This window comes from Boleophthalmus pectinirostris, unplaced genomic scaffold (genome assembly GCF_026225935.1).
Source record: "Boleophthalmus pectinirostris isolate CB_2022bp ecotype Guang Dong unplaced genomic scaffold, ASM2622593v1 HiC_scaffold_23, whole genome shotgun sequence".
Taxonomy (NCBI): Eukaryota; Metazoa; Chordata; class Actinopteri; order Gobiiformes; family Gobiidae; genus Boleophthalmus; species Boleophthalmus pectinirostris.
The window spans coordinates 36,999,492-37,022,579 of NW_026571207.1; the positions used below are offsets into that span (position 1 = coordinate 36,999,492).

The window sequence follows — 23,088 nt, forward strand, 5'->3', positions numbered from 1 at the left end:
CCACAGATTCAACACGACCCAATCTCATGACGTAATGTTGCCTTCTAAAGCCTACATTCCTCTCGTGGACGTTCAAAAGCTCCACAGACATGTTCTAGACCACAGCGTTCCTCCCAAATGTTTATATCGAGCCAACAGCAGAACACAAAAACAGAGAACCGTAATCTGGTACCACCCTCCTCCGCACACGGGCCGCGCTCTCCTCCTCTTTCTGGACATAAGAGAGCGTGTTTAGTGCGCCCCCGCGTGTGTTTAGTGCGTCCCCGCGGTCCTCACCTGCGTCTCCTCTTGGGACAGTCCGCACTCAGCTGCGATCAGCATCAGCGTGGTCTCGTCTGGGTGTTTGCTCACTTTGGTGAAGTTCTCCTCCAGAGTGCGGAGCTGGTAGTCCGACAGCTGCAGCGAGCTCTCTGTCCCCGACATGTCCGCTGTGGGTCAGTCCTCAGTCCGAGTAGCAGAGTGAGAGGCAGTCCAGAGCCGCGGGAAAGTCCCTGTCTGCGGAGCCTTTGTGGAGGAGAGACGCGCGGAGCGGAGAGAGAGCGCGAGGTACGAGAGCACAGTGTGCGTGTGTGCGCGGAGACTGGAGCGCTCAGCTTTGGTGTGCCAGAGGCGCGCTCTGCTCCGCCCCGCGCACACACCCCTCCCTCCCTCCCCTCACAGCAGCGTGGAAAAGTCCACACGGCTCCAAACAGTGGCCTATACAACACACAGAGGCACGTGCCAGAGCCTGCCCCCCGCAGGGGGTCAGACCTGGACACAGAGCGCCCTGTACGGGAGCGGGGAGGGGAGCGGGACGTGCTGCTGCAGATCGGAGTCCTCGGGCTCTTTGTGAAAGGAGGACTCCGCTCTGCCCCAGTCCCGTGGGATGGAGCGGAGTGGGGCTGGATGTGTCCCGCTGCAGTGCGCCGCTCCCGGGCTCCTCATGCGCGGAGCCTCCAGCAGCAGCAGCTCAGACTCAGACTCAGATCCAAACAGGCGCAGCGCTGATTTGCCTTTATGCCGCAGATAACCGCAGATTATGTAACTTTATGACATAACCGCAGGAACAATGCAGCCCGGGCCGATACAGCACTCAGTCTCCAATAACACACGCACAGCAGCGGCCATGTGTGCGCCATTCTGCTGGTCTCGTTCAAACCGCGCAGCTCAGTATCTCCAGCAGTCACACTTTTTGTCCTGATGGTTCATGTCTCTTGTTATGAAACACAAACAGGCACAAAAGTCAGCACAAAGACCCCGAAGAGGAGCTGACGGGTCTTTTTAGAGAGTTCAGGTTTGACCCAGGGGACACAGATTGTTTTTTTTACGCCAGATGCCCTTCCTGTCACAACGCACCAGACAGGGCAGTGAGGTGAAGTGATCCACCTGTGGTTAGAGGGTGAACACTGACCAACTGTGCCACAACAAGAGTCCCCTGGTTTTCTCTACACAGAGGTGGTAGTTGTCAGAAAGTATATTAAGTACACTACTGCCAGTGTTGTGAAGGTGACTTTTCAAATGTATCCCCCTACAGATTACAGATTACATACCCCAAAATGTAGTTTGTAATGGAATCCATTAAATTACTTAAAGTGAGTAATGTAATCTGAATACTTTGGATTACTTGGTTTGCTGTAGAGAAGCAAAGACCAGGAAATCTTCACATAAGATCTTTTGTCTTCTAAAAGAAAATAAAAAGCTCAGTCTTTACTTAACCGTATTAAAAACAGACCTGGTTTAGGCCTAGTTTAGACTTGGTTTTAGACCTGGTTTAGTGTCCGGCAATGAGTGGAATTACCAAAACAAAAAAAACAAAAAAAGGGATATAGCCCAAAATGTGAAAACAGGAAAATACTGCCATGTAATCCATTCATTTCAACAAAGTAACTGTAATCCAATTACCACTCATGGAAACAGTAACTGTAACTGAATACAGTTACTTATAATTTGTTCTCTGATTACGTAACTCTGGTACATGTAATCTGTTACTCCCTAATACTGACTACCTCTCAAAAGTTTTAGAAAACCACACTTTTCCAGTTTTTTTGTTCACTGTCGACCAAAACATATTCTAAACTTTTGACTCATGTGTGTGTTCACCTTTGGCAGATAGAACAGCTGAACACACTCGTGGCTCGTTCTTTCTACAACACAAATCAAATATTGTTCAGAAAGTTCTTCCCAAGTCTGTCACAGAAGTTTCCATAAATGTGTGGCACTTGTATTTTGCTTCACTCTTCTGTCCAGTTCGATGGGGTTTAAGTCTGGACACTCCAGGTTTTCAAGCTCATCATCTTGTTCTTTTTTCCTGAGGAAGTTCTGGCAGAGCTTGGACTTTTTTTTAACCTCTGTCTGTTCAGTTTTTTTTTTTTTTACCTTTGCACCATTTCAAGCTCTTTATTGGACTTGCACGACTTGAACTGCAATAAATCAGGGTGTTCTAAAACTTCTGACTGGCAGGGTGAGTCAAAAATATTACACAGATTAAGCCTATGAGGGTCCGTTTACAGGAGAACGCTTGCTGGTAAAAACGACAAAATATTTTATTGGAAGTGCCTTTCATTTAGACGGTGACGGCGTTTTTGGGGCTTAAAAATGCAAAAATCTCAAATCCACCCTCCAGAGTGGAAAAGTTGAACACGCTCTGCTGTAGCGTTTTTTTTTGTATTTTTTTGTAATTTAATGAGACAGCGCATCATTTTGACATGAACCTTAACAGGAGAGATGCTTGTACCAGGTTGTAGCACCAGAGCGAATTTCCACCTGTCGTCCCTGGGCAGGTTCATTGATTGATTGTATTTAATTGGCCTTAATTATCAACTGGCGAGGAGAAAATTCAGTTTTCAGTTTGTGGACTGGACAAAAGTTAGTTTGGTTGAAGAGGTTTTGCAGCTCATCCAAGCTGCTTCTTCAGTTCTGGTCAGACGCTGGTGACACTTCCTTATATCTGTCTGCAGGAGGAGCTAACTACTCTGAAACTAACACACACACTTATTACACTTTCTGTTAATAAGGCTGTGTTCAGACTGCAGCCTGAAGTGACCCAAATCTGATTTTTTTAGCCCCTATGTTCCTGTATCTGATCTTTTAATGACTGAATGACACAGATCAGATTTTTTCAAATGTGACCCAGGACACTTGGATATGTGCTCCTAAAATTGATACATATCTGATCTTTTGACATGTGACTTCAGTCTGAACGGCCAAAGTGCATTCATCCACCTACACGATATCAACAAACCACAAACGTCACTATTCTGCGCTGAAGTCAGCGAAAATTGTTAATGAACTCCGTGTGACTGAAGTGAAGCACATCACCACTCACCACTCTTGGCTCCGTCTCCACATCCACACGTTCCTTTCGACAGACGTCGCTGCCACTGCCCCACAAAACACCACGACCAAAAACCTCGTCCTTCTCCTTCTCAATCCTTAAAACAAGTAAGTTGTTCATGTTCTGGCTCCGGTACGAGAGGAACTTTAAAATCTCCAGGTGCTCGATGCTGCGTCCATGTTTGGACAACTTCTGTAAACACAGAGACGCTCGCTGCGGTTGACGTCGTCGTGTCTCCAGTGTCACATGCGGGACACTTTTGGGCCGTTTAACGTTCACACTGGAGTCACATACAAGTCACATTTAACTGGAAATGTGAACGACCTCACAAAAACATCGGATTTCACAAAAAAAATCTGAATTGAGCGTTAAACCCTGCAGTCTGAATGTAGCCTTAGTTCAGCCAATTGACCTGTACAGGGTGTGGGGTCTAATTAGTAGAACATGTCCATACACATTCATGTCCATAATAGAGCAATTTTTTTCCTCACCATGGATTCTACCTGGACGACTGAGGGATTTTTCACACATCTCAGCTATCAACTTTTCCTGGAGACCAGAGGAAACCCATCCAGACACAGGGAGAAACATGCAAACTCCACACAGAAAGGCCTGGGCGACCTGGGGATCGAACCCACAACTTTCTTGCTGTGAGGCATGAGTGCTAAACACTCAGCCACCGTGTCGCCGTTTCCGTCTACACTGCCCAAGAAGCAAAACTCAGGTCAATTCTGCTCATGTCGCGTGGCATGCATACACAATCAAATTCTTTTGTGAACACTTTTGCGTCACTGTATGCCAATTTCCTCTTGAAACGCTCGTCTAAATGCAGAATAAAAAGTGAAGATGCAATGCCACTTTTGTGTCTCCTTTTGAGACTGTCATCATATAAACATAGCCTTAGTAGGTCTACAATATATAAGGAAAACTACTATTTGAGTGACGTGATGACGCACAAAATCTACTCACAGTACGGAGAGTAAACCAAACCTTTACTCAAGTAAGAACATGGCAAAAGGAGAAATTCAAATTGTCAAACTGCTTCTTCAGTTCTGGTCAAAATGCTGCTGGACACTGCCTGAAGGGAGGACCAGTCCAGTTGTCCAGTTGACAAACTGAATTTCTCTTTGCCGTGGATTCTACCGGACGACTGAGGGAAAAAAACTTCAACTTAGAAACACTTTATATACAGTCTGCCAACTACTGCAAAAAGTCACTCAAATAATTATACTTTCCAACATGTAAAAGGCCTGACATTTAAGATTGAGATAGTACAATTCTGAACAGTTCTGATTCCAAAGTGAAATGTGTTTGAAGCTGGAGTGTGTTTGTGGAGCAGAGAGTGGAACACAGAGCCTGTGCACTGTGAGGAAATGGGGGTCTTAAAGTTCCAGAGGAAGCCTGGTCCAGAGGAAGGAGCAGCACAAAGCAGCCTTTACGTAAGCTCTGGGGCCACCTCACCAGGGGCCCGAACACACCCAGGGGTCCAAACACGCTCAGGGACCAGCTCCAGTACACGACCACTGCTCTGGACTTACTTCGTTCTCCAATTTTTTTTCTCTTAATCTTCATGACAGCATTGTGCAGTCATTTTGGTAGAAAATAAATAAATAAATAAATAATGAGTTTGATCTGTCGGTGTCCATCAGAGGGGCTAACAGCTGCTCAGCTCTTTCATGTGATGTTTACGGCATCATCAGCTTCCATTGGACTCCACAGTTTTCCAGTCCGAAAATCCGGAGACTTGTTTCTTTAGTCGTTTTAGATGAATACAGAGACTCTGATAAACCCCACTTCCACTTGAGTAGTACAAATACTTCCACATTCTTTTTTACTCCTATTTATGATCTTATTATATTATTTTGTAATTATTGGTTACACAATGTTTGCTCTTCTTGGCTTCGGTGTTTGTGTGTGTGTGTGTGTGTGTGTGTGTGTGTGTGTGTGTGTGTGTGTGTGTGTGTGTGTGTGTGTGTGTGTGTGGAGAGGTCCTCAGTGGGCTACATGAATGTGAAGAATATCCGCTCTAACAATAGTCCATTGTCTCACACTCACACAGTATTTCGAGAGGAGCCAAAACAATCCAATACCACAGGCTGCACTTCCGTCAGCAACACCAGGAGGTCCTCACACTGCAGAGGGACATGAGGTCCTCACACTGCAGAGGGACATGAGGTCCTCACAGAAGAACAGGAGGTCCTCATAGAAGAACAGGAGGTCCTCATAGAAGAAGAGAGGGTCCTCACAGAAGAAGAGAGGGTCCTCACAGAAGAACAGAATGTCCTCATAGAAGAAGAGAAGGTCCTCACAGAAGAACAGAAGGTCCTCATAGAAGAAGAGAAGGTTCTCACAGAAGAACAGAAGGTCCTCATAGAAGAAGAGAAGGTTCTCACAGAAGAACAGGAGGTCCTCATAGAAGAAGAGAGGGTCCTCACAGAAGAACAGAAGGTCCTCAAAGAAGAACAGGAGGTCCTCACACTGCAGAGGAACATGAGGTCCTCACAGAAGAACGGGAGGTCCTCACAGAAGAACAGGAGGTCCTCACAGAAGAACGGAAGGTCCTCACAGTAGAACAGGAGGTCCTCACAGTAGAACAGGAGGTCCTCACAGAAGAACGAGAGGTCCTCATAGAAGAACAGGAGGTCCTCATAGAAGAAGAGAGGGTCTTCAGAGAAGAAGAGAGGGTCCTCAGAGAAGAAGAGAGGGTCCTCACAGTAGAACAGGAGGTTCTCACAGTAAAGTAGGAAGTCCTCATACTGCAGAAGAATTGCTCAAAAGCTCCTTGAAAAACATGCATTCTGGCTGTGTATGATCTTGCCTCTCCACAGATCTGACCTATAACTTGACTGTCAAAAAATGATCAGAATAAGTCTTTTGAAGGCCTACGGGAGTCGTTCCTGGATTACCACCAGATGATGTCACAAGGTGGAACAAGGTGTTTAAAGCACAAGAATGGATCAGAGTTGATTAGGATGGAGCTGATGGAGATCCAGAACTGGACTCACTGAAGACTGAGCTTTCCTCACCCAGAGGAACACACACTGTGACGAGTCATAATAATGATTTTAGCTTTGGATGTGTAAAAAAAGGTGAATATTTCTATGAATATTTCACTGTTATAGTTTTAATCTAATATTTATCCACCGCGGTTTATCCTGTTTATGCTGTTGCTGTACACACACTTTCTCTACGTCACAGTGTAGCTCTTTTATTTATTTGATTATACTTGCACAGTGTTGTGTTAAAGTTTATTTTCTAATATTTATTTTGATTTTTGAGTACCTATTCTCTTGCATTGCAACTCTGGAGAATTTCCTCATTGTGGAACAAATAAGGGTCCTCCTCTCTTCTCTTAATCTAGTGCATTTAGACTTAGACTTAGACCAAATGTTTTGAAGCACAAGGGAAATGATTTGGACACAGGAGTCACACATCACAATATAATATAACAACAAAGAGCAAAAATATAAATGATAATAATATATTCTAAATAAGTAGCAAAAAAAAAAAAAAAAAAAAAAAAAAGAACAAGAGACTGGTATGAAATATGACATAATTATATAAATGTAAATATACAGTAAAAATAAAATAAAAAGATAAGTAATAAAATATAAAAATAAAAAATAAATAAAAAGTTAAGTAATAAAATATAAAATGACAGCTTTATTATTATATACAATAGGTCACAAGAAGACAGTGTAACAATCATATGATGATTGACAAGACATAGGGTTATCAGTTACATAAGGGGGAGTTGTAGGGAGTATTACCTGTGACATAAGGGTGAGTTGTTGTACAGTTGTAGGGAGTATTATCTTACATAAGGGTGAGTTGTTGTACAGTTGTAGGGAGTATTATCTGTTACATAAAGGTGAGTTGTACAGTTGTTAGGGAGAGTATTATCTGTTACATAAGTGAGTTGTACAGTAGTATTATCTGTTACATAAAGGTGAGTTGATACAGTTGTAGGGAGTATTATCTGTTACATAAGGGTGAGTTGTACAGTTGTAGGGAGTATTATCTGTTCCATAAGGATGAGTTGTACAGTTGTAGGGAGTATTATCTGTTACATAAAGGTGAGTTGTACAGTTGTAGGGAGTATTATCTGTTACATAAGGGTGAGTTGTTGTAGTTGTTAGTTGGAGTATTGTATCTGTTATAGGAGAGTTGTACAGTTGTAGGGAGTATTATCTGTTCCATAAGGATGAGTTGTACAGTTGTAGGGAGTATTATCTGTTACATAAAGGTGAGTTGTTGTACAGTTGTAGGGAGTATTATCTGTTACATAAGGGTGAGTTGTTGTACAGTTGTAGGGAGTATTATCTGTTCCATAAGCGTGAGTTGTACAGTTGTAGGGAGTATTATTTGTTACATAAAGGTGAGTTGTTGTACAGTTGTAGGGAGTATTATCTGTTCCATAAGAGTGAAGTGTTATACAGTTGTAGGGAGTATTATAGTAGGAATGTAGTCCTGTATTTCTGCCACTGATTCAAGAACAAAACAAAAGTCAAAACTAGGAGCTGTGGTGTTGTGGTGGGCATAAAACAAACATATCGGTTTGTTTTGGACAGTTTCCACGGATACGGAATCAGACTCTACACAGTAATGGAAACACAACCAGGCCAAGAAGGAACGAGGAGAGTAGAGCCAAGTCAGGCCACTGGAAACAGGAGGACAGGTACTTTGCAGCAGATCACTTCAACATTTCCCTGGGAGTGATGCTAACTGTAGGTACTGCCCTGTCTGAAGCTCTGTTACTCAACTTAGACTTTAACCTGAGCTTTATTTTGACACAGTCGGTTTTTCAGTGAAGTTCTTGAAAATCAAACTCCAAGAACACTCAGACTGAAAATGTGATCTTTAAATCCATTTTGTATTTTTACTTGACTTTTCATCTTAAAACTTTTTGGTACCTGCTGAAAATCCTACTATAGAGATATATGTAGAAGACCCCCCAGTGTTATTTGACTGTTAAGTACTCAAAGTAGTTCAGAGAAGAACAGAACCTGCTGGAGACTCCATGTTGGACCTCAGAAGACCAGGTGAAGGCAGATGTTCCAGTGGGCTCCTGTGTGACTTCTGCCAGGTTCAGGCTCTTCTCGGGTCTTCTTCTCGGCCAGGTTCAGGCTCTTCTCGGGTCTTCTTCTCGGCCAGGTTCAGACTCTTCTCGAGGGAAAGATATTCTCCCAAACATCAGACAAACATGCTGAAGACATATTGAAGACATATTTGAGGTTGTGGGTGGAGCAGAGAGAGGAGCAGATGGGAAGCAGATCTGTAGATGAAGAGGGCCAAGACAGCACCGCCCTGCCCCCACTCCACAAACGTCAGATCGTCTGAGCAGATTTATGATGGAAAATGTGTTCGGATATTTGAAAGGTTCAGTCATCTATTCAGGGTTTTGGACACCTTTAGCAGAGGTAGAGTAGCCACGAGTGTGTACAAGTAAGAGTACTGCTACTTCAAAATAATACTGGAGGCTCAAAGTAATGGAACAAGTAGAAGTAAACAAGTAGTTAGGGATTTAGGAAACTATCACTATGAAGTAAAGATTGTTGTCGACTGTTGTTTTTTTGTTTTTTTTACAGATGTTACACTGTCACCCTAAAAAGATCGATTCAAACAATGTACCTACAAAACGATTTCTACCATGTTATAACATTATTCCCTCATCAAGAACATGCCTCAAGAGGTCTTACCCATGCATGTTTGAGTAATCTAGTGATCCCTCCTGGGCCCTATTCAAACCTATACCTCCCAGTGCAGAAGAACAGGAGGTCCTCACAGAAGAACAGGAGAACCTCACAGAAGAACAGGAGGTCCTCACAGAAGAACAGGAGGTCCTCACAGAAGAACAGGAGGTCCTCACAGAAGAACAGGAGGTCCTCACAGAAGAACAGGAGGTCCTCACAGAAGAACAGGAGGTCCTCACAGTAGAACAGGAGGTCCTCACAGTAGAACATGAGGTCCTCACAGTAGAACATGAGGTCCTCACAGAAGAACATGAAGTCCTCATGGTAGAACAGGAGGTCCTCACAGCAGAACATGAAGTCCTCACAGTAGAACAGGAGGTCCTCACAGTAGAACAGGAGGTCCTCACAGAAGAACAGGAGGTCCTCACAGTAGAACAGGAGGTCCTCACAGTAGAACAGGAGGTCCTCACAGTAGAACAGGAGGTCCTCACAGAAGAACAGGAGGTCCTCACAGTAGAACAGGAGGTCCTCACAGAAGAACAGGAGGTCCTCACAGAAGAACAGGAGGTCCTCACAGAAGAACAGGAGGCCCTATTCTTCTGTGAGGACAGATGTTACACTGTCAGTCTAAAAAGACCGATTCAAACAATGTACCTACAAAACGATTGATGCGACGTGATTTTCTACCATGTTATAACGTTATTCCCTCATCAAAAACATGCCTCAAGAGGTTTTAGATCTTACCCGTGTATGTTTGAGTAATCTAGCGATCTCTCCTGGGCCCTATTCAAATCCACTTTACCGTTCGCTGTAAGATTCTATACAATACAAGTGACAATTCTCCGTAAATATACAAAAACATGATACAAAACTGTACAAAACAACTTGACAAACCTGAGTGTGCTGTGATTGCACTCTGAAGGGGGAGCGACGTAGCATGGGGAGCAAAAATAACAGGGAAACTGTGACATTGTTCAAAATGTTAATAGGTTGTTTCTGATAGTTATGTTTGTGATCTCTAAAAAGTAAGGATGTAATAATATCCAAATCTTAATCCAAAAAACTAAAATTTCATTATTTCTTCATGTAGTTTGCACCAAAACGGAGCAAAGGATCATGGTCAATGTAGTTCCCTCTGTTTTTTATTGCTGCACCATAACAATGAATTTAAGCAAAGAAACTTGTGATTCGATATATTGTGATGGTCTGTGATATTATTGAGACTTTTGACGATACGATATCATGATATTTTGGTTACTGTTGCACCTCTACTAAAAAGACTTTTGTGAATACTAAAAGACGTTCTGTTTGGGGCTTTCAGAGATGAGACAGAAGGAGATTTCAGAGAAAAGAGAAGTGCTGATGTTTGGGGAAGTTTGCGTCTTGTCCCTGTGTACACTTTTACACTTTTAGCCAGAATTCCAGTTAAAGTTTTATAAATGCATGCCCGGATAAATGCACTCACTTTAACAATGTACAATTGTAGAGCATCGTTTAAAGGTCTTATATTATGCAAGGTTGACTCATAAAGGGCCCATATTACCAGTGTTGGGAAGGTTATTTTTAAAATGTAATCCCCTACAGATTACAGATTACATACCCCAAAATGTAGTTTGTAACGGAATCCATTAAATTACTTAAAGTGAGTAACATAATCTGAATACTTTGGATTACTTGATATTGTCATGTTTTTTAAAACGACATGAATGTAACAACCACATCCTGAAAATTCGTCTTTGTTCTCTTCAAATTGGCTGAGCCCAAGTCTCCATGAACAGTGTTTCTTGTAGAACAGCAAAGAAGAGGAAATCTTCACATAAGATGTTTTGTCTGCTATAAAATAATAAAAAGTCCAGTCTTTTCTTAACCATATTAAAATATTATTGATAGAAAAATATTTTTTATATAACATCACTGCTGCCTTAAAGTATGTCCACCTACTGTTTGGTGTCATATTATTTAGTCCTAGTTTGATCCTGGTTTAGTTTTAGTTTAGTCCAAAATGTGAAAACAGGAAAATACCTCTGTGTAATCCATTTATTTCAACAAAGTAACTGTAATCCAATTGCCACTCACTGAAACAGTAACTGTAACTGAATACAGTTACTCATAATTTGTACTCTGATTACATAACTCTGGTACATGTAATCTGTTACTCCAACACTGCATATTACACTATGATCTCTGTTATAATGTTGTGTCCTCATTAAAAACAGACTTGGACTTGTATTTTGTTTCATTCACAAATGTATATCAACACTGTTGGGCAAGTGACTTTAAAACTGAAATGTGTTATTTATAACTTGTTACTGTCATTTCAAAGTAATTAGTTACATTACAATATTACTGTGTTTAAAATGTAACACATTACATTACTATTACAGCACTTTTAAGTTATGCTCACTAAAATATGCTGAACTTTTGCACCATATATGGACTGAACCAGGACTAAACCGGGACTAAACCAGGACTGAACCAGGACTAAACCAGGACTAAGCCAGGACTGAACCAGGACTAAACCGGGACTGAACCAGAGCTGAAACAGGACTGAATCGGGACTAAACCAGGTCTAAATCAGGTTTAAACCAAAACTAAACCAGGTCTAAACTAGGACTAATCTTGGACTAGGAAGCGCCTTGCAGTCAGGGTGTCTGCAAAGCGTGATTGTGGAGTTTCAGGCCGGTCCTTTCGCTCGCTTTTAGTGAATTTGCATGAAGAAAAACGAAAAACCCACCACTTCAATCCAGGTTAAAAAATCATTGTAACACACATTACTCACATTTGTACTAGTTTTTTCCCCCTGTAATGCCACATCACTGCGTTACAACAAAAAGCATGTATTACAGTAATTTGTTACTTTTCTAACACGTTACTCCCAATACTGTTTATCACACAAACCCTGCAGATTTAGGCTGAGTTCTCTCTGACTGAAAACACTCTGTTCCTCCTGGTGTTTTTAATCTCCACGCACCTTCACTAGAATCATTTGGATGATTTCAACTCCATAATTGACAATTTGTAAGGTAAAAGTTTGACAGGAAGCTACCACTTCATGACATCAGACGGTGGAATAGAGCATTTTGAGCTTTGGAGATCTAGACAGATAATAAAAGGTTACTCAGACATATGAGAATGAAACAAACACAACTCCAGGTCAGTTTTTGAGGAGGTAACAGTATTATAACATGGCTAATTGATAAAACACCCTTCAGTAAATAAATGCAGGACAGATATATGTCAATCGAAGACCCTCAGGTGAGTCGCAAGAGATTTTTTTTAGGGGTTGCCTTGTAGGTTTGCAATAAACAGTTCTGATCTGTGACCTTATCGTCAGAATATCCTCACCTCAGTAAGGCCAGTATTTCTTACTTTCACTACTACATATTTGTGTGAATTGGGATTTTCTTTGCTCACAAAAATGAAGCCAAAGCACAGAAACAGAAAGAATGCTGCTCCTGACTGAAACATGCTACAAACACACAGACAGAACCATCTATCTCATTACAAATCTTCAGATGTTAAGACATGTTTTGTATCATTTCAAATCTTTTTGTTCCAATATTTCTGGTTCAGTTGAATGTTGAAAAGAAAAAGAAATGTTCTACATTTAATGTCCAAATAGGCGACTTCTGGATCAGCGAGCAGCCGAAACATGTCAACAAGGTAAATTTATTTTACTGCATTGTCTTTAAAAAGAAGTTCGAAGAAGTTCAAGTATATAAGAAGACAAAATAAACATCTTTGGTTTGACTTCTGGATCCTTTTATTTCTGCTTCAGTGATTGTTTTTCAGTGTTTCAAACTTGAGTCATACTAATTGTTCAGAGACACGATCACTTATGTTCAATAATGCTCAAATCCATTTTTATTTTGTGATTTACCAATAACGTCTGTTGATTTGGGTGGTGAAGGTTTGTGACTTACATGTGTGTAATCTGTCAGTATGGGCGTATATGAGTCTATGTGCTTCATGGGGAAGGCCTGTCGGTGCAGCAGAGGTGTAACCTGGCTCTGTCACAGGACTGGTGATGTAAGGAAGCCTGGGAGGGACACACAGCACGTGGAAAATAGCCGTGAGGTGACATCAGCTGCAGGAGCACAACACAGGCTCTGTCTGTGTCTGACACAAAGAGCCACTCATTTAGTTTAAAAGTGTTTTTTCTGCACGTTGGTTATTGTGATGACCTTCTTAAAGTTACAGTTTGTAAGATGTAATCCAAAAAGAACAGCTTGTTTTTCATGTTTTCATTGTGTTTATCAGCAGTGTTGGGGAGTAACAGATTACATGTACCAGAGTTATGTAATCAGAGTACAAATTATGAGTAACTGTATTCAGTTACAGTTACTGTTTCAGTGAGTGGTAATTAGATTACAGTTACTTGGTTGAAATAAATGGATTACACAGAGGTATTTTCCTGTTTTCACATTTTGGGCTATATTCCCCCTTTTTCTTTTTTTTCCGGTAATTGCACTCATTGCCGGACACTAAACCAGGTCTAAACCAGGTCTAAACATGGTCCAAACCAGAACTAAAACCAGGACTAAACCAAGTCTAAACCTGGTCTAAACTAGGTCTAAACCAGGTCTAAACCAGGTCAAACCACTAAACCAAGGTCTAAACCAGGACTAAACCAGGTCTAAACATGGTCTAAACCAGAACTAAAACCAGGACTAAACCAGGTCCAAACCAGGACTAAACCAGGACTAAATCAAGTCTAAACCAGGACTAAAACCAGGTCTTAACCAGGTCCAAACCAGGTCTAAAACCAGGATTTAACAGGATTAAATCATGGTGTCTGGATTTTTTATTTTCTTTTATCAGACAAAACATCTTACATGAAGATTTCCTCGTCTTTGTTTCTCTACAGCAAATCAAGTAATCCAAAGTATTCAGATTACATTACTCACTTTAATTTAATGGATTACGTTACAAACTACATTTTGGGATATGTAATCTGTAATCTGTAGGGGATTACATTTTAAAAGTCACCTTCACAACACTGGATATCACTGAAAAATATAGAAAAACATGTGTCCTTACAGGGAGGGCCTTGCATCTCCAAAAACCTGACTCTTATTTGGCCTGGAAAATGGGGCCTCCTGCTTGTTTCCATGGAAATATTGTTCCTTTGGCTAAAATATTCCACAGTATGTTATCTTCATGGAGAGTGTTCTGAAGTATTTATTTAGTTTTTTTCTGTTTCCATGAAATCATGAAGCTTAACCTGCAGATAGACACACATCCAAGTTTGTCTCAGTCTCAGTAAACACGACCGCTCAAAAGTTTTAGAACACCACACTTTTTCCATTTTTTTCACTGTTTACTGTCGACCAAAACATATTCTAAACTTTTGATTCATTAAAGTGTTCACTAGGGATGTAACACTATCCAAATCTCTCGGTATAATATTATGATATACATCTCAGGGTACAATATATATTTTGAAGAGGCTAATATAATTTGATGTGAATTAGTCATAATCCCAAGAATTCATGTAAAAAACACATTTCCTCATGTTGTCTGCACTGAAATGAATCATGGGATATGTAGTTCCCGATGTTCATAAGCTGTTGCTGCTATAGGTGAGTTTCATTGTTGACAAAAGCGTGCGTTGCATGATGGGAATTATTTTGGTCGGCAGCAAGAAACACTAATTCAACATGATGGACGGAGCGAGAAAGCACGTAAAGGGTATTGATCCTGGTTATTTATCCACTCTAACGGCAGAGGACCCAAGACCATTTGTCAGAAATTGGTCATAAACATCGATGGAGCCAAATCACCCTTTTCAACCCCGACAAAAGGTGGAACAAACCAAATTTCTGGTCAAAATCGGCAACTACCTGGACAAATATTCACTTGGGCGATATCCACAATGACTTGGTGGAAACTCCTGGGCCATTCACAGCAGAAAAGATGAAAACCTCCAAGAGTCTCGATGTGTTGTTGAACTTGTTGGAGTCCACGGTTTGTTAGGATCTTCTACGTTTGCTCTGTGAATGTTTGAAAGTCGTTTAATTCACCGTTAGTGGTTCTTTTCACTCAGAATACAAAAAAGACATTTTCCTTCTTCCGTGCTTCTATTTGTGCATCCGATAATGCAGCAGGAATTTACCATTATCAGGGATAAATACGCGAGGTTACGCACTGTGTTTGACCACTATCCTGTTTCTTGCCTCCAACCAAAATATTTCCCAGCATGCAACGCAGGCTTTTAATAACAATGACGTCAGCTGAAACTCACCTATAAAACCTGCATTTAAACAAAGGAACTTGTAATTTGATATATTGTGACGGCCCACAATATTATTGTGAGACTTTTGACGATACGATGTCTCGATATTTCAGTTATTGTTACATCTGGAGCGTTCATCTTTGGCAGATAGAACAGCTGAACACACTCGAGGCTCGTTCTTTCTACAACACAAATCAAATATTGTTCAGAAAGTTCTTCTCAAGTCTGTCACAGAAGTTTCCATAAATGTGTGGCACTTGTAGGTTGCTTCACTGTTCTGTCCAGTTCGATGGGGTTTAAGTCTGGACACTCCAGGTTTTCAAGCTCATCATCTTGTTCTTTTTTCCTGAGGTAGTTCTGGCAGAGCTTGGACTTGTGTTTTGTATCTTTTATCTTTTTTTAACCTCTGTCTGTTCAGTTTTTTACCTTTGGGTCCAGTCAAGCAGAAGTAAACAGCAAGGTCAAAAATTCAAGTTAATGCATCTGATATAAAAATGTATTGAACAGATACATATGTACTCTAGTTTATGAAAGTGTTGACCTGTTTTCTGGACCATTTTTGGTTCTAAAGTTCCATCCGTTTTAAACAGACCATGTATGAAACATGGAACAAAAATTATTTAATTACTTAATCTATTATAAGACCTGCAAATCATGTAAATAAATGGATGTATTTCATCATATCTTGTGTTATTCCATCTTTCAACTGCTGATGAAGGTACATGATTTTTCCAAAAAAAAGTATTTAAAATGATAAAAATTTGCTTGGAAGGACTGACATATTTTATAGAAATAGTTTCCTTTCATTTTGAAGTAATATTAAAGTATTCAGAAGAAAAAAGTTGACAAATTATGTAAAATCCTGCACCTTCTACTTGCTTGTACAATTTTCCTCCCGTTACTTTTCCCTCCGTTACCATGATCTTTCTTAATAAAAAATCTCATGAGTCAAAAAGTAAGAGGTTTTTCAACCTAATCTTGTACCATATGGTAGAAAACTATATGAAGCAAATATTCAAACCAGTTTGTTAAGGATATGTAAGTGAGAACCAAGAGTTATCACTGTTTGGATTTATTGCCCAAAAAGTGCTGCATATTTCATTCCCTCTGTTACCAACATGAGTTTTTAAGTTTTTTGTCAACAACTTGAAAGAATATCACAGGTTTAACTTGACCCTGTTGGAGTGTAACTCTTTCCTACATTCTGATACTTTACTTATTTCAATAGTCCCTCTAGTTTCTGAATAAGAGACATTTGAATTTGTATCATTTAAAGCTCTTCATTGGACTTGTACGACTTGAACTGCAATAAATAACTGGAAAAATGAGGGTGTTCTAAAACTTTTGACCAGTAGTATAAGGACAGGCCGTGTCCCATGTCATGTGAAGCTCAGAACCTCCAGAGTTTCTTCCCTGAGCTGCAGACGCTGCACTAGCACTGACTCATGACTGGTGCAGGTGCTGGGGTTTAGGAAGTGACCGTTCAGATCAGAGACATTTTCGGTTTAAACATGCCGGATTTCAGCACTGAAACAACAACTCATCCATCATGTCCAATGTTTTTGTTATTAAAAATAAATCAGCACTACAGATGTTACCAGTAAATCTAGATTTGATTTGAACATGTGAAGCCGGGGTGGGCAAACTTTTTCACTTGTGGGCTATAAAGGGTTCTACAATTTGACGGAAGGGCCGGACCAGGAGCAGATGGATGGAGTTTTTTGGTAATCCACCTCATAATAGAAAAAAATTATAATAAAAAATTTAATAATTGAAAAATCCTTACAAAGCATTACAACAAAAATCTGTCTTTCAAGTACCACAGTATTTACTATTTATTGAAATGACTATTAAAACACTGAAAATTATTATTATTTTATTCTTCATGTTCGGTGGGCCGGATTAAAAAGATTAAAGGGCCGCATATGGACCCTGGGCCGTAGTTTGCCCACCCCTGGGTTAAGCTCATCACTGAGGACATACAGATCATGTTCATGAAATTTAAAATAAAATTCTTAGATACAGTTCCTTTAGTGATTCACAAATACTTATGTGAATAAACTACAGAGAGTTAAAAAAGAGCCCACATGTGGTCATTTCTGCTTTTCTTTAATAAGGTTTCATAAATTATCACATAAAATATTCTTCAGTAGATACAAAGTGGACAGTGGCATGTCTGAGCCTGGAAAAGGGGGAGAGAGTCCACCACAGTGGGGTTCACCTGGAGGAAGTCCCGACGAGCGCCCAGTGTCCAGGAGGCGCGCGGTTCTAAAAAAATCTTCTGCAGTTCTGAGTCGCCAGCAGCCACAGTGCAATGGATTCCATGCAGATGTGTGGCTTTAAAAACAAGTCCAACTGGTTTAGTCATTAAAGGGGCTGTACCTGACTTTTCATTCTTAATACTTACAATACCTCTAATCCTTCCACACAGTATTGTAAGAGCAGATATTTGTGAAAGAAAAACGTGTGAACAAATGGAACTGAATGAATAAAGCTACATATACAATTTAAAAAGCATTTTGTTAAAGTGAGAATCATGAGAAAAAACAAGGGACGCACCAATCCAGCTTTTTCTACGATTCCGATACTATTGATACTCTGTAGTGACATCACAGTGGGGGTGTTCTGCGTGTATGTCTATGGAAGTACGGTCAGCAATTACCCTGGTGACACAATTCACACATTAACAAGCGCAGACAGATACAGTTTTGGATGGTGTGAAAACTTGAAGAAAAAAAACAAACTGATTTCAAACAGCAGGTTTTCAGGAGCCTGTGATCAGTCTGAGCGTTCGTGGGCCTGTTTGGGAGTTTGATTTTCAACAAAAGTGAAACTTGAGGTGAGAGAAACTTAAAAACTGTTGGCTAAAATCAGATGACCTGTTGTAGTTCCAGCTCTTTCTGATCAGATTGTGTTAGACAAAGCTCATATTAGGGCTGAATGATTTAAAAAAAAAAACTGAATTGTGATTTTTCTGGTAGATATTGCGAATTTCGAATCCATCCGTAATTTTTTTTTTAATCAAGTTTCAGTGCACAAGAACATTTGCAAACATCACAGAAACTTAAATCACACTAGAGTCCTGAACCGACGATTTGACGCTGAAACGTAAAGTCCCAGTTTACGCAAACAATAAGGGCTGTAATTGGTTGTCTCTACCTCCGCTCTACACACTGTTCCTGTCCTCCACTTTCACGTCTTTCAATATACATTGAGTAATAATGTGTTTAATTCAGCTTTGCACATTTGTTTTAAGTTTTACAGAAACTAAACTTAAAACCACATGGCTCATTTGCATAAACTGTACGCTCTGAAAAAAAAAACAGCTCGCTCCTTGTGCTGCTGATCCAGTTCAGTTTCGGTCGGACGTAAGAACACGACTCAGACAGAGGGTGTTCTGCTGATGGTGAGTCTGTTCTGTGCTTCTATCGTGTTGGAGATGTTTCATGTGAAACTTTACACAAAGCCAGGTTTAAATCCTAGGCTCCTGGCGTTGTGGCGGTGAATTACTTCGTGGCGCGTACACGTCGACGCAGATCCATAAATCTAAAACAACGGCGACGAGGCGACGGCGGGAGTGTGCGTTGAGTCAAAGCAGAACATACTTTGACCTTAAATTGGGGTTTAGGAGCACTGAAAAAAAAACATGGCTTTTGACACTCCCAAGTAGGGATGGGCATTTGATTCAATTTTCTTAATCAATCGTCGAGAGAATTAACGATCAATTATCGATTAATCATTAACGTTTTTTATATTAAAATGTATCATCATTATTATTACTATCTGCACTAATCTGCATAAATAAATTCAACTTTACGACATATAAACCACAACCACTCTAGAGCCTCATCAGCCCGTTTGACATTAGAATGTGTTTAATGCAAGTCTCACAGAAATGAAACTTAAAACCACATGGCTAATTTGCATAAACTAAGCGAAGAAAAAAAATAGCTCTTGTGTCGCTGATGCGACACGACTCAGTGGAATACAGGTTAGTGTGACTTTATTTACATTTGTCAAAACCAGGACATCGACATTACGCGACTCTCACCTGGTGAAACTTTTTCCCACTGGACACTGAAACATATGCGCTGATTTGTACACTGTGCACATGGACTCACACTTGTCCCGAACGCAACGGAAAACGTGTCTCGCTCCTTCTGAGTCACAGAGCTACATGTACAGACCCCTGTTTGGTCACACTACGCTACGCACAGCAACCTACATTCGGCTTGTTGATTAAAATGAAAATAATCCATGAAATTCTTAATGATCGATGATCAATTAATCGACTAATCATGCCCATCCCTACTCCCAAGATCGTGATTTTCGGTCCAAAATGATAGCTCGTTCGTCCCTAGCCAATATGAAAGTCTAACTGAACAGAGCTTCAGACAGAGTAGAGCCACTCCAGGGAATGTTGACGACATCAGCTGCAAAGTATCAATAACCTTAAGTACCTGCTGATACCTGAAATCAACTAATACCTGTCAGGGCAAGTATTTAGTTTATTTAAAAATAAAACACAACAAAACTGACCTAAACGCATTATGGATCTGTTTTTTATCCTTCATGTAACTACCGCACAACTTTATATAAATTAAAGTTCAACCATTCTGAGTCGTATTATTGTACTGGATCAGTGCAGTCCTAAAAAAACCTAAAAGATACAGTGGATGTTATAGATTAGTTATACAGGCGTTTCTCAGTCAGTCACGGTTCAACATCAGGGCGAGGCTCACAGCTCATTCTCAGTCACGGCTCAAAAGTAAAACCATTGTAAACGCTAATCTTACCAACAAAACCAGACTGTTGTACTCGGTTTGCATCCAATGAAGAAGCCATTGAACTTTTAAGTCGGACTGTCAGGAGGCTAAGTAGTTCTTAACATTTCTGTGACGTTTAAAGTACCTGTACCTGATTTTCCCTCAAAATGTGTGGCTGGGAATGATGAGGAATAACTTTGGAGCACTGTTTTTCACATTTTTAAAGACAATAAAAATCAGGTACTGCACGTTTAAATAAATGACAGTGTTAGGAATGCATGAGGAAAGTGAGGAATGACTGGACCGTAGAAAACGGTGTAGACCTGACCATCGGTAACAAAAAAAATCATATAGAGCCCCTTTAATGACAGGAACACAAAGGTCGAGACTGGACGTTGTAAAGAGCTGGACCGAGGCGGACGATGGATGGGCTACGGAAGTCTTCTCCATCTCGTATCACGGTCAAGTCTGAATGACCAATCCAGTGTTTCTAAGCTCATAAAACCAGTAGAAAGACTAAATAAAACATGAGGAATAGGCGATATATTGTTTCCAGTAATCCGTTGTTATCAATATTGACCAATATATTCGATAACGATCATCTATACCGATCATTTTTTGCACTGTGCCTCTGTGTGCCCTTTGTGAACAGACTAAAAGCTAAATATCGGTATAGGTAAATATTGGTTATCGGTCACAGCAGCAGGACAAATACTGGATAGTTTATTGGCTCAAAAAAAAAAAAAAAAAAAAAAAAAAATCCATATCTGCCCATCCCTATAAAACATGACATGAGGAGGCTCAGGAGTTTGAAGTGGCTGAAGTTCAGTGACTCCTTTAAACCACAGACGGAACTGCAGCCCGCTACCTCCAGATGGATGGTCCGTGAGAGCCCGGGTCAGCTCGGGTCAGCTCGGGTCGGCTCGGGTCGGCTCGGGTCGGCTGGGTCGGCTCTGGTCAGCTTGGAGGGGCGCGTCACTTGGAGGCCTGCTGAAGGATCTGCTGGAGGAAGTCATAGTAGGACGGGCCCGACTCGGAGCTGTCCTCCACCAGGTGTTGGAAAAAGGTGGATTTGGCCAAAGTGTCGTCCCTGCAACAGTTTAAAGAGATATGGTTAGACTGCAGTGCAAGGATTGTGGGCGGAGGCTTGTACAAGAGGCGTGGGCTCGTCCTGTAAAAATAAAGAGGGTTCAAGTAGTGCCCAAGGGAGATCACTAGATTACTCAAACATGCATGAACGACATCTAAAACCTCTTCATTCATGTTTTTGATGAGGGAACAAGGTTATAACATGATAGAAAACTCCAAAAACTCAATTTCACATAAAACCCCCTTTAAGTAACACTGTTTGCAGACTAACCCCCAATTTACACCACAGCGTAACAGCACATAAACGCAGCAGCACAGCACACGAGCAGCACACGAGCAGCACACCAGCAGGTTTGGCTTTCCATTTTTACTTGTTGGACACCAGCAGTGTCATACACGCGTCCAACGGCCGACATGACAATACTCGCAGCTCAAATTAGGTTGAAATTCTACTTTTCAACTAAGTGTCTCCAGGCTTTTTATCAGGGGAAAGACAGGAAATAAGCACGCGGTGTCAAAATAAACTTCTGATTCCCTTTCAAAATAAGTTCTGTAAAACCACTACAGCGGCGTAAACACTGTGCGTCGCATCAGGAGCTCGGAGAATGACTGGACATGGACTATGGAAAGTTTACAGCCACAGAGGATAAATGTACAACACTTTACGACATCACAGCGACTTTACAAGAACAACTTCTGAAGGAAAAGGCCCGTGGTGCAGACAACTAAAGTGAAATGGAGAGTAATTAGTAATGAATTAATGCGAGGACCGCAGATACGGCTTGTTATCGCCGCAAAACATCATCTCTCTTGTTGTCAGCTTTTCTTTTGTGATTTAAAACATAATTAAACATGACAATCCACAGAGGCTGGAGTCACAGGAGCAGCTCCGTTGCCTCTGGTGTAAACTGAAGCTTTTAAAAGTACTTGTGTATGCAGCTCTGCCGGCGTTATGTGCTGCTGACGCTCCTGGTGTAAATCCCGGGTCATAGTTGCTAGCATTTCAGTGACTAGGGTCTAAATCTATCCTTTATTTATTTTTTACTTTTTTCAAGTTGATGACAGATGTCAAACCTGGCCCCCCTCTCCCCTCACCTGCCTTTTGGCAATTTTAGTGCAAACTAGGTAAATTTGCAGCTTTGAGTTAAAAAGTGTAAAAATCAGAGCAATTTCAAGTACTATGTCACATCACACAGGACTGCCCTAATTACAGCCATGTGTTTCTGATTACAATCACCTGGCTCCTCCCCCTCACTCTCCCCATTAGTCCTCCAGACCCCGCCCCTCCTCCTCCTCCTCGTCACTCTCCCCTTTAGTCCTCTAGACCCCTCCTCCTCCTCACTCACTCTGCCCTTTAGTACTCTAGACCCCGCCCCTCCTCACTCTCCTCTTTAGTCCTCCAGACCCCTCCTCCTCCTCATTCTGCCCTTTAGTCCTCCAGACCCCTCCCCTCCTCCTCCTCACTCTCCCCTTTAGTCTTCCAGACCCACCCCCTCCTCCCCGTCACTCTCCCCTTTAGTCCTCTAGACCCCTCCCCTCCTCCTCACTCTCCTCTTTAGTCCTCTAGACCCCTCCTCCCCACTCACTCTGCCCTTTAGTCCTCCAGACCCTGCCTCCTCCTCACTCTCCCCTTTAGTCCTCCAGACCCTCCCTCCTCCTCACTTTGCCCTTTAGTCCCCTAGACCCTGCCCCTCCTCCCCCTCACTCTCCCCTTTAGTCCTCTAGACCCCTGCTCCTCCTCACTCTTCCCTTTAGGCCTCCAGACCCCTCCTCCTCCTCATTCTGCCCTTTAGTCCTCCAGACCCCTCCTCCCCCTCACTCTCCCCTTTAGTCCTCTAGACCCCTGCTCCTCCTCACTCTCCCCTTTAGGCCTCCAGACCCATCCTCCTCCTCACTCTCCCCTTTAGTCCTCCAGACCCCACCCTCCTCTTCCTCACTGTCCCCTTTAGTCCCCAAGACCCCTCCTCCCCACTCACTCTCCCCTTTAGTCCT

The 23,088-nt window shown here is 41.5% G+C and overlaps 2 protein-coding genes across 3 annotated transcripts in view; both read right to left on the reverse strand.

The window, feature by feature from the left end:
• Window positions 1-580, reverse strand: part of hopx (HOP homeobox) — a 1,765-nt gene extending 1,185 nt beyond the window's left edge. Inside the window, exon 1 of the mRNA XM_020919986.2 lies at window positions 277-580. Within this exon, the coding sequence (XP_020775645.1) occupies window positions 277-423 (147 nt within the window). The 5' untranslated portion in view covers window positions 424-580. The remainder of the gene's footprint in view (window positions 1-276) is intronic.
• Window positions 581-17,211: 16,631 nt separating this feature from the next.
• The window catches only part of sec24b (SEC24 homolog B, COPII coat complex component), a 46,056-nt gene continuing 40,179 nt past the window's right edge, over window positions 17,212-23,088 (reverse strand). Inside the window, exon 23 of one of the 2 annotated variants that reach the window (XM_055159359.1) lies at window positions 17,212-21,097. In XM_055159359.1, coding sequence (XP_055015334.1) covers window positions 21,020-21,097 — 78 coding nt within the window. In that variant the 3' untranslated portion in view covers window positions 17,212-21,019. The remainder of the gene's footprint in view (window positions 21,098-23,088) is intronic. The other variant, XM_055159358.1, reaches the window with a different exon arrangement.